General features: G+C 39.2%; 1 protein-coding gene across 4 annotated transcripts in view; it reads right to left on the reverse strand.

The window, feature by feature from the left end:
- Window positions 1–12,615, reverse strand: part of sbno2b (strawberry notch homolog 2b) — a gene marked incomplete in the record, with an annotated part of 100,437 nt that overhangs the window by 16,168 nt on the left and 71,654 nt on the right. For 2 of the 4 annotated variants that reach the window (XM_014016758.1, XM_014016761.1), the window contains 11 exon segments: window positions 179–355; window positions 1,300–1,453; window positions 1,582–1,687; window positions 2,505–2,622; window positions 3,759–3,902; window positions 3,996–4,086; window positions 4,227–4,360; window positions 4,464–4,624; window positions 4,709–4,814; window positions 6,947–7,033; window positions 8,866–9,039. In XM_014016758.1, coding sequence (XP_013872212.1) covers window positions 179–355; window positions 1,300–1,453; window positions 1,582–1,687; window positions 2,505–2,622; window positions 3,759–3,902; window positions 3,996–4,086; window positions 4,227–4,360; window positions 4,464–4,624; window positions 4,709–4,814; window positions 6,947–7,033; window positions 8,866–9,039 — 1,452 coding nt within the window. 4 annotated transcript variants of the gene reach the window in all.

The following is a 12,615-nucleotide window of genomic DNA, read 5'->3' on the forward strand; positions in this document are numbered from 1 at the left end:
ACTTTTAAAAATGCAAAAATAAAATAAAATAAAACAAAATACAAATAATAAAAAAATTGTTACTGTAAACATTTCTGGTATTACGCTGCAGGCATAATGGCCAAATTCTTCGTCAAAGGTTTTAGTGCTTACTAGGTTAGGGTCAGTCCCACTTGTGGTTAAGTGTGCATCCACTGACCTTTCCAGCCTCCAGCTCTTTCTGGGCCAGCTCCACTAGTGAGCGCACCTTGGCAGCAATGCAGAGATATTTAAAGAAGCGCTGGTGAGACGACCAGAACTGTCCCCATAAAGACTTCCTGCTGACCAGGCCCAGCTCGTCAGCCGCCTGCATGAACACCTGCAATGCCTCCGCCCACTGCAAACACATTCAAAGCTGTCACCTCTCAAGCTTTCTGACGGGGAAAAAGAAGCCTTAAAAGGACCTACGACCAGTTGGAACATTATTATTATATTAACGTTATTTGACAAACACTTACTTCAACTGTAAAATTTTTTTTTAAAAACTGTAAAATTACTGTAGGCTGTTCACTTTTTATAAATTAAAAAATATATATATTGTCACATGGAAAGAGCCAAATTATTTACACAGGTGTTCATACTGGGTAAATGATGACGTTTACTAGGTCCTCAGTCTTGTTAAATAAAACCAGTTCACGTTGACATAAAGGACAATGCAGAAATGACTCAGCCTGTAACTGAAAATGATGATGGAGGAGAACAGAGCTGCTTCATGGAAGAAGAACCTCAGCTTAGCCTGTTTGCTTTTGTGTTAGCGCCTGAGCTAGCATATATTTATATGGCAATATAGCATTAGCGCCCAGAGCTAATACGCATATATATATATGGTATATAGGGTTAGCGTCCAAGCTAAAGTCACAAAGATATGGTGCTTTAGCATTAGTGCTAATGCTAAAGCTATCAGGATAAGCTGAGTTTCTCCTTCCATGAAGCAGCTCTGTTGACCTCCATCTGCATTTTCAGTTTCAGGCGAGTTATTTTGACATTCTCCGTCAGCACATCCTGGTTTTATTTAAAAGCGCTGATCATCATATTGTCCAAGATGAACCTTCAGGGTGGATCAAGCTCGCAGCCTCGCACCGGAGGACCTAGTAACCATCATCTACCCAGAATGATTTGTGGCGTAAATAATACGGCGCTGTCAGTATGACCATATATCGTTTAAAATATAGAAAAACTAAACAGCCAGAGTCTTTGTTTTACAGTTGAAATAAAGATTTATCAAAAAACATCTGATGTTACAACTAGCTGGGATTCATTTTAAAGAAGCATGAAACTCACCAGCTTGGCAGCTTTGTTGTAGACCTCTCTGATGTCACTATCCAGTCCAATCTCCTCAATGCGGAAGGCTACACCAGAAAAGCTTAGCTGTCTGGCAATATACATCCCGCTCACTTTCATGTCCATGGCCACAATCTCCATGGCTCCGACCCCTCTGTACGCAAAAAAAAAATAAATAAATAAAAAAAACCATGAAGGATTTATATGATTTCTTTATGGGCCGTAACTACAAAGTGACTTTGCAATGATTTACACGTCTACAATGGAGTTCTCTCTGCGTACCTCTTCTCGATGGCATGCAGGAAGTCTTCAAAGGTTCTGAACGGTGTGCCTTCACCCCATATTCCCAGGCGGCTCATATAAATCATGTTCTTTGGCTCAGAGGCACCTAGACGACATGACAATGTCAGTGTTTTAAAAAGGGGGTCTCTGCAGAACATGTCCTGTGGGCGGAGACGGCTCTACCCGTGATTGGCGGAAGTCTTGATGTGGGCGGAGACGGCCCAAGAGACGTGATTGGTCGGATTGATGGTGAGGTTTGAGGAGGCTGGAGGCAGCGGGGAGTATTGGTCGAGTCGGGCAGGAAGCAACATGTTTTATTAAGATTAATTGTAGTCATAACTTGAGAAAAGAAAGTGCTAGCTGCATGAATTTGAATGTCGTGCATGCAAAAGGATGTGTAACAATATGGCTCGGTTAAAACACCCCTAACCAGCCTGTAAAAAGATCACTAAAAATCAATATTTTTTACAGGCTGGTTAGGGATGTTTTAACCAAGCCATATAGTTACACATCCTTTCACATGTATGACGTTCAAATTTCGTGCAGCWAGTACTTTCCTTTCTCAAGTTATGACTAAAATTAATCTTAAAAAACATGTTGCTTCCTGCCCAACTCGATCAAGCTCCTCCCCGCTGCCTCCAGCCTCCTCAAATCTCACCATCAATCCGACCAATCACGTCTCTTGGGCCATCTCAGCCCACATCAAGACCTCCGCCAATCACGAGTAAGGCCGTCTCCGCCCACAATAAGACCTCCGCCAATCACGAGTAAGGCCGTCTCCGCCCACAATAAGACCTCTGCCAATCATGAGTAAGGCCGTCTCCGCCCACAGGACAACATGTTCTGCAGAGACCCCTACTTGGTTTTAAAAGGCCTCTTGCAGTTCCTAGTTAGCATCAGAATTCATATGTCTGTCGGCCCACCTGTGGCACTGGCGTACACCACTCTGGCCTGTGGCAGGTTGTTCTGCAGGTCAAGCACTGCTTTGCCCATTTTTGTAGACGTGGCGTTCTTGGCTTTGTGGCATTCATCAAAAATAATCTGTAGTAGTGAGGTCAAGGGAAAACAAAGCTAATCTGCAGAACAGATTGTTTTGTGGACGATTAAATACACTGTTAGAAGTCAGGTTCAGCTCAAAATCAACAAGCACATATCGTCATGTCAATGCCAGAGTTTTAGACTAATATCTTCTTATGCTGATTAAAGACACTGGTTCGGTCAAACTGCCCTTGGGTCAAAAGGACCCACATGGCCCGAGTCTTAAAACTGAGGTCTTGTGGGATGTTTTGACCCAAGGGCAGGAGGAAGGTTAAAAACTTTAATACTGGTGACCGTATGTTGTAAATGGCATATACTACAACACTAAATTATTACTAAATATCAGTAAAAATGACAATTATAACCATTTTCTAAGGTCAGCTGGCTGTGGTAACCATCTTGATTTTGGATGATCCCAAAAGTTATTCAACTATAGATGTACATGTAGGGTTGGGTGACCGAACCCTACATGTACATCTATAGTACAATACAACCCAACTTGGGTGGTATTGACTTCTTTCATACCGACACATTACCTTTGGATAATACAGCAGTGTGGGATATTATAGGGGCAGGGCAAGAAGGGGCGGAGCTTGTATAGTTTGTGGAGTGTTGAGTTACTTTCTCCTGCTCTCGCTGTCTTTCCATTGCTGCCAAACTTCATTAAATTTCCTTGTCTTTTTATTTTCTTCTTGTAGATTTTTATGGCTCATGTCAAATAACACTGAGCCTCGGTCAGAAAGGAGGTCACGGGGGCTGTGTTTTTTCAGCTCAAAAGGATGAGACTAATGACGAATCGAACTGTTTATTCCATGAGACTACCGTGTTTCCTTTTGCCTGCGGCGCATCAAATAGTACGGTCTTGTTCAGAAAAAAGTGGTGTAAACTATTTATCATAACAGCAGTATTATTTAGCTTAAATATTTGCTAAACACACACACACACATGTATATATATATGAAGTTTATTCATTTGAACGATACATATCTTGTGTTTGAAGTGTATTCAGCTGAATATAGGTTCTGTTTTGTATACTGCTTTACACAATGTCCCAACTTCATTGGAGTTGTACACAAACATAGGCAAAAACATCTTTGTCCACCTCTGGCTTTTGGCGACAGATGACAAAGAAAGGATACAACTCCATCAAAGTCCGACTTGCACCAGTCCAGGATCTGCCTGATCCTCGTCCGGTGCTGCCCTCCCGCTTGACTCTCTCCAATCAGTGCAGAGTAAGTTGCAAACAGGACTCCTTCTGAGGTAGCTGTGTCTCCATACTTTATCTAACAAAACATTGAAACAGTTCAAAAGTTAGGATAATGGCTTCTGTTGTGCTGTATGCATTTATTTGGACACCAACTCCCGCCTGAAGTCACCTTGTTTAAGGCGTGCACAGGAATATTCTGTGCGTTTATGTCTTTGAGATCTCGTTCTGCGTCAAATTTCAGGTCATTGGATATGCTAAACCTGAGGGCAGAAACAACAACAGAAAAAAAGGGGGAAAGAGATCTGTTAGTCCAACCCAGTTTTCCACGAACAAGCTCCTACGTGCCTCAGATAACCTTCCATCTGACACTTTTCAGACCTGGTACCAAAACTTTTCTTACCACAGTGATTTCTTCCTTCCCTTAAGGAAATTCTCCAGGATGATTCCTGCCACGGTGCGCCCCTTCCCGACACCGGCCCCATCTCCAATCAGGAAGCCCGCCCTCTGGTTGTTCTGAAGGATCACCTCGTGTTGCTGAAGGGACAACAAAACAAGAAGACGCAGGCAGAAATTAAACATTAATAACTGAACATTCAAAAAACGATTCAGTTTATGAGTTGTGTTTTGACGCGAGCACCTGGCAGGCGTAAATGACAGCTTCAAGCTGCAGCGCAGACAGTAGGCCACTGTCAATGGTTGACTTTGGGATGGCCAAAGTGTATGTGACGTCAGGAGGAGGGACACTGGATAGCGTGTTGGTTTCCACCACTATGTCAGGATGAGAAATTCCTACAGTGGCTGAAAAGAGGAGGCAAAAACGTCAATCTAAACCTATACCAGCGATAACAAAACGGTACAAAGGTGTGTTGTTTATTAACATACATTTAGAAGGTTTGTACTCAGCGTATGTGTCAACGTGTCCCAGTTCTTCTGCCTCTTCCTCCTCAGCATCCTCTTCCTCCACTGGTGGTGGCTGTGTTCCCTGAGCCTGAAAATAACAGTGCAGCTCCAATGATGTTCACAGTTTTAAACAGATAAAAAAGGCTGTGGGACGGATTCTGATTTTACGGCAGCAGCAAATCGTTATCAAATTTGGACAGGTCAGTGTTTAGCACTGAAGCATGATCGCTTCTTTTAACAACAGTCCTTAACTGTCTAAGAACTGGGAAGAGATGCAGGGGGTTTGGTGGGGAATGTTGTCCCGTTTTTGTCTAATGTAGGATTTTATCTGTTCAACAGTCCTCAGTCTTCTTTCCTTGAGTTTTTTTAATGATCATCAAAGAGTAAATGTCAAATGTCTTCAGTTGGTGATAGACCTGGACTGAAGGCAGGCCAGGTCAGCACCTGGACAATGCCAGAGGCACTAATGCACACCCATATCATCTGAAAGGCAGGTGTTTAAACTGTGTGCTGATAGCAGTTTGGAGTTTCGCTCTCTTCTCGGGTTCAGGGCACATGGCACCTCTTCATTCTTAGAAGAATCTTAAATTTGTATTCGTCCGGCCACAGAACAGTTTTCCATTTAGTCTCAGTTTGTTTTAAATGAGCTTTGGCCCAGACAAGATAACAGTGTTTCTGGATAGTGTTCACATCCATCTTCTTTTTTAATAACAGAGCTTTAGCCAGCAACTGTGGAAGGCACAATAAAAGGTGTCTACACCAGGGGTGCCAAAACCTCTTCCCCGAGGGGACCAAAATGAAAATCTATCTGTGGCCTGGGGGCCAAATGTTATAATATGATACATGAAATCTAAATACATATATTTTTTATGATTAAGCTAGCAGTCTATGCAGTGGCCCACATTCTTTTTTTCCTTTTAGCCCGTGCACTTGGAGAAAGTCAGACGAACACTCAGACAGCAAAGGTTCATGGCATGTTTCATAAACTGATAAAATGAGTATTTGTGGTTTTATAAAGTGTGCAAATCTACATGTGTGCTTAAATCCAATCGGAATGTCTCTTGTAGTTATTTGTATTTCATGATAAATTTTAACATAATTTAAAGATACAATATGCAGTATGAGTTAAAACTATCTGCACTACAGGCTCTTATTTAGTCATCGGGCCAAATGATGGAATGACTAAGTGGAAATACACTGTTTCTACATAGAGATTTTAATCTAGTAACAAGGACAGCTGCTGGTAGGCCAAATCAAAGAGATTGGTCGGCCAATTCTGGTCTGCAGGCCCCAATGAGGGAATCTCTTTAGATGATGCTGTGAACTGTAAATTATGGGATATTCAAAGTTAACTAAATTTTTATCTGAAAAAAAAAACCCACTCTGAAATAATTCTACTGTTTTGAGATGCAGTTTTTTGCAGGCTGGTAAACCTCTGTTTTACTTCTGAGAGATCCAGCCTCTCTAAAATGATTGTTTTATACCCAGTCCACTTACTGACCAGTTCCCAATTACAAAATGCTCCTCCAGCTGTTCCTTACAGCTTTCTGTTGCTCCTGTCCCAACTTTTCTGAAATGTGTTGCTGCCATCAAATTCAAAATTACATTTTTTTTCAAACAAAGTTGAATGATTTCTTAGTTTACACATTTGATACAGTTTCTCATAAACACGGGTTCATGAGATTGTCAAATCATTGCATTCCAATTTTAACTATACTTCAAACGCCCCAATGTTTTTTGAAGTTGGGGTTGCCGTCAAAGAACGGCAGGCAATAAAGACATTGTATCTCCTTATCAGGAAAATCTTATCTGAGAAAGCAGAACAGTGAAGGATCTCTTTTTGACACACAGATGACTGAACACACTAACAATGTTTGTTATGTCTGAAAAGTAAAAAGAGGGCATAATTTCCATGTTATGCTGCATTAGTTTGCATGAAGACAGATAAACTTATGCAAACTGCAGAGATGCTTGCAGCATTACAGATGTAATGCTGTCAAGGAGGACTCAAATGTTAGATTTTCACCCATCAGCTAAAACCTCATGTTCTGCTGTGTCAAAATGAGACCCCCTTCAGATTAGTAGACAACGTTTCTGTTAATAACATTTCCCCATGCCGCAGACATACACATTAAACAGACAACCTGTTTATCTGTGTTCTCCAAGGAACACTTGGTTAGTGACTATTTAAYACGACACTCAAGAGGTTGGTGTTGCTACCTGGAATCCTCCTAAAGATGGAGTGCTGATAATAGCAGTTATATCATCCAAACTGGTGAAGTTTTGAAACCTGCCGGTGCCATTCTGCTGTCAACAAAACATAAAGAAATATAAACTCAAATAAAATAAATGCAGTAGGAAATTGAAACAAACTGAAAAAAAAAAAAGACTAATCACTGTGTGTTTATCCTTTAAAATGTGTTTTAGAGCAGCTCTCAACAGATCAGACGTCTGCTGGTGAAAAGCCAACAGAAACAAAAAGCAGATAAAGCTGAGTGTCTGCGAAACATGACGGATGGAACAAGGGCATAATGAAAAGGAGAACATGATGAGCTTTCAGAAACTAGGGGATATAAATGTGCTCCAATCAAATAAAAAATATGATTGAACCCATCAAGTTTAACAGGGCTTCAACAACTTGGTGAAAAGAGACACAGGAACAAATCCTGAAAACCTAAAGATCATTGACTTGATGACAAGCAGACAGAAGAACAAATCAACAATCCAAATGGATCGTTTAACAAAAATCACGTTTTTAACAATTAATAGCATAAGATAATCTGAAGAGAGTGAATCTTGCATAAAATTGTGCCTGTCATCTGTAAATCATTTTTACATTATTATTATTATTATTATTATTATTACTATTATTATTATTATTATAGGACTTCTTGAATGTTTTTGTTACCAGAAGCAGGTAAGGTTTAACGGCAAGGCCCTGTCACACTATTATTTAAGCCAGTTTAGGTGAAGAGACTGCCTGTCTCTGCGACTCACGCAAGGAAATTGAGAATCCGGCAAATGTATTGCAACGTTTTGGAGACTACTCCGCTGATGTTGTTCACCAACTAATCACCACACAGTCACAACAAAATGAGATACTATCATTACGCCAGTAACTCACTGAATTAGTTAAATGGCATTCCTCATTGCCTCAAAATGATTAGTGGGGATTCTCAATTTTCTCATGTGAGTCGCATTTGTTGTAAAACACCAGCTGAAACGAGCAAAAAATAGATAAAAATAGCAGAAAAAGCTGAAATGTGCTGCAGAAAGAGCACATTTGTTGAATTAAGCAGTAAAAAGCAGAATATTTCACCAAAAGATGAATTTAAATGAAAAAGCAGAAAATAGATTTTTTTTAAGAAGTAGCTAAAGGGGCAAAAAAAAAAAAATCGCTGAAATTTGTAGAAATTAGCTAAAAGAAGCAAWAAAGCTTAAATAGCAGAAAGAAGCTTATGGAAGCCTAAAAACATTTAAATGAACAGAAGAAYAGCTGAAAGGTGCAGAACGATTACTGAAAAAGACTAATTAGCAAAAAAAAAAAATAATAAAAAGCTGAAAGAAGCTAAAATTAGCACAAAGAAGTAAAAAATAAAGCAGAGCCAGAACAAAATGTGAAAAGTGCAGTAAATATTTATAAACATTGTAAAGGGTTTTAAAGATTTTAAAAGTAACTTATTTTTAATGAGAAAAAAAGGCCGAAAAAGCTAAATATCTGAAAAAGTACAAGTTGCTGAAATATCAAAAGTCATCGCAGCCATGGCATAAATGAGCTGAACGTTTTAAATAAAAATTTTTTTGAAACAGCACAAAAACTGTGGAATGAGTTAGATGCCAAAAAAATGCAGGGAAGAAACAAACATCATAGAGTGAATGCTCAACAGCATTCACTCTATGATGAACACAAGCACAGCTTAATGTAAGGGGAGTAAAACACAGCAGTTAAACCAAGATGAGACGAATAATGTGACCATTATTTGCTTTTTGCACCCCCCCCACCCCCACATTCCTAAAAAGTTCATGTGATTATTGAAACACGCCATGATTACACAGTAGTTAGATGTAGATACAGTAACAGTAATTTGAGCTGCCAGAGTAATAAGCAGTTTTTCTGTGGCTGATTGTTTGCTGCTGACCTCTAAGTGGCTCTGTGCTGGTGCGGCGGTGCTGCTAGTGTTGACGTCCCAGAGCGTGGGAACTGTGTCCAGGTTGTCTCCGCTGACAAAGGGTTGAGCGTCAGCATACTCTGACAGAGAGTCAGTCGGAGAGGAGAATAGAGAGTTTGAGAGGTCATCAATGCAGGACAGGTCCTGCAGACAGGGAGAGAGATCAAAAGAAACAGAGGGAGGGATTTATTACATCATCTGACTTCACCAATCAAAACAAAAATGTKTAAAACCAGGTGCAGCTCTTCGACATTTATTCTGATGCCAAAATTAGACAAAACATAATTCATAGTTATGTAGCCATTATCAGGCACRGCGCATTAAAGAAATGAATGTAACATAGATCAAAGATTAAAAACCAGCCTATATATTATGATATATAAAAYCAAATCATTTTAAATAAACAAAAAGTAAGCCACTTCGTAATAAACCTTAAGGCAAGTAAAAAACACAGTCTAATGCATTATCAATAAACAGATTATTCATGACTTTGAAAACACTTTGCAAAGCATTATAATTTATAAAACACTATTTTTWAAGCTCACTGACATGATCAAGTGCTGTACTATTAGTCATGTTTTCATAATTTAGATAAAACATGGCAGTATGTTAAAAGCATTTGTTTGTTTTGGCATAAAGTTATTAATCAGTTCAAAATATGAGCTGAGCCACTAAATTATTTTACCTGAATAAATAAAGTACAAAATATGATGTTGCAAAAAAAAAAAGGAAGAAAAAAGTGAGCTTCAATGTATAAACAGTGTTTTATAACAGTTTTTTATGTTTAAGTTTTTTTCAGCTGTTCATACTACAGGCCCTTCTAAAAAATAGATATATGCATAATGAAATATGCTAATTTTTTGAGAAGGACCTGTATTTCAAGTGCTCACAAACTCATGAAAAATTTATTTAAAAGGCTTTACTAAATTCCATAATAAACAGACCCTTATTAGGAAGTGGTTCCCATTTTTCCAGCTCAAAGTGCCAATAAAATTTTGAACTAAGGTTAGAAAATTCTGTTTTGCTGACAGAACCAAACTAAAAACAAATGTGTAAAATCAGGAGAACAAGAGCGCTAATTTATTGTCACAAGTGTCTGTTTTACAAGTAATATGTCTGATCAGCCAAGAGACTTTTGCAATGTTTTGACCAATGAAATGTCATTAGAGTAGTAGAAAATGGTAATGAGATGCTGTCAAACAAGAAAAACAGAGCTTTCTTTCCCAGATTTTATTTTGTGTAGCATAAAGGACCTTCATGCTACACTGGAAAGATGACGTGATTTCATATAAGACTGGTGAGAATCCCTTTTCACAAAGTAAAAATGACCCACCACTGCCATCCACAGCCAACACATTGTTTCAACCACCGCTTCAGCACAAGCAGCCCAATATCTAATCAGATGTGTGAAAGAAAGAATGTGAGCCAGAAAACAAGGGAACAATGTACAAAACCAACAGTTTCATCATTTCAGTTATTGCTACAGTCTATTTTTCCAAGTCGTTAGCATGCTCAGTACTTGCCCCTCATAGACATCCTATGGCCCCCAGAGGGGCAAATAAACATGAACGTGTTGAGACAGTGAGTGGATGATAAGGGTGGTGGGGCATGAGAGACAAACTAAACAGAAGCCGTGGCTGTTTTGGGGAATTTGACCTCTTCGTTCTACAGTCTTTGGATGAATATGTCTGCACTTTGGACCATGTGTGGAAACTGCACCCCAGTCCACACTTCCTTCATAAACACACATATATAACGGTACAAACAGTAAATAATAGCTGACTGCACACACTACAGGATATTATTACAAAACTGGTGCCAGAGGGAGCAATGCACCATTTCCTGTGACCTCATGTGGTTTATTGAGAAAGCAGGTGCAAATAAATTGGATACTCTTGAGAAACACCGTGTTGTGACATTAGCTCAACTTTGCAGAGAGAGATAATGCATACAGAGAACAGAATTAAGATGAGTAAACTGTTCAATGTGGGTTGTTTGTCTTTAGCAGGATCTGGAGAGCAGGGTTTGACTGTCAGCTTTAATATTTGTCAGAGGCAGCTTGTAAACATTTGCTCAAAGGGGTACGATGTTCACTGTTGCTTGGCAAAGCTGCTGAGGGGTTATGAGCAACTCTTTAAATGTCAGACATGCTTGATATCATTGACATCACACCTTAGACATKAAATCAGTTTGGGAGCTTGAGAACAAACATCACAACCTAGGCTGTGTCCAAATTCAGGGTCTGTGTCCTTTGAAGGACCCAGTCTACCTACTCTAGGCGAAGACCGGTAGAAAGTGGCTGTGCATTTGGATGGTCTAGCCTTCAGCTGTACTCCCACCCTCACCCTGGTGTATGTCCTGGCAACCATGACAGCACTAAACAGAAGCAATCATGATTGAAAATAGCTCAAAATTAGCTAAATATTAATATAAATATTAATATTATTAACTAACAAAATTCTATTAGAGGCAATACATGAAAAACTAGGGACCCACCATATAAGACCATTTGATTTCTGACAAGATTAATATTAAAAAACATGTCTATAAAAATGATACTTTGTCCTCTATTACGAGCAAACAATCTCCCAGTTGGCAATGAATCTTGGGGCAGGATGGGCCGAGAAGAATCCACCAGACCTGTCCCTCAAATCGGGGGTGATGGGGGTCGCATTTGTGGGCTGCAATTGGAAGAGCCTTCAAATTTATACAGCCTTCAGCACATTGATTAAATTTGACCTTTGAAATACGCCGTCCCAACACAGCCCCAGGCTTCAAGTTGTAAACTAATCTGATAATTCATGTTTTCATGCACATTTTTCTGCTTATGTCTCTTTATTAAGAGCCAAGCTAATCTATATATATTTATACATATCCATTTCTATTTATTTTCTGTTGCTAAAAGGAGGGCGATAACATTTTCACCCAAGTCTTTATGTGTTCATATGTCAGTTTGTTATATCCCATGAACCACTGGATGGATTTAAAGGTAATTTGGGTATGAAACAACTTTTGAAGTCAATCCAATAAAAGTCAGCCAACACAGCTACTTAACATTAGCTAACACAAACATGGCTATAACTCAGTCCGTTTAACAGATTTTAACCTAAACTTTGATGCGGTAGTTGAGACATTCATGTCACGCCTTTGTTTTTTAAGTTTTGACTAAAGTAAGCACGATGTGCTTTTAAAACTGAGAATGACTTCTAAAAATAAAGATTATGCAAGGAGCACGAAGTTCAAAATCATCCAGTAAGAGATAAATGATCAGTTCAGATGCTGCTGACTCAGTTTTAACAATACAGTATGCTGCCTCCAAATAATAGTGAGAAGCTGCTTGTGAGACATTACTCACATTTCAACTGAAATTGTTTCACAGACACACAAATGTGAGACCTGGAGCTTTAAAAGTCAACATGACAACACCATGTGGGAATGAGACACTGTGAGGATGATTAAGAGCAGGCAGCCAGAAAAACCTGGCTCTGCACAGTGCATGCTTATAATACATGGCTATATTATTACCCTCTGACATTAAACAGACAAACTAATTTCCTGACAACAACATTTAGACGGACGTCATTTTGAAAGGAGCACTGGACTTATCAGAGTATTCAGTTAATACTCTGATTATTGTTTGTTGTTCAACACTATCACTATATCTCTCTTTCCCCATTTCTCCTTATGTTTGTTTGTGTGTGTGTGTGTGTGTGTGTGTGT

Source organism: Austrofundulus limnaeus, unplaced genomic scaffold (genome assembly GCF_001266775.1).
Source record: "Austrofundulus limnaeus strain Quisiro unplaced genomic scaffold, Austrofundulus_limnaeus-1.0 Scaffold153, whole genome shotgun sequence".
NCBI classification, from domain to species: domain Eukaryota; kingdom Metazoa; phylum Chordata; class Actinopteri; order Cyprinodontiformes; family Rivulidae; genus Austrofundulus; species Austrofundulus limnaeus.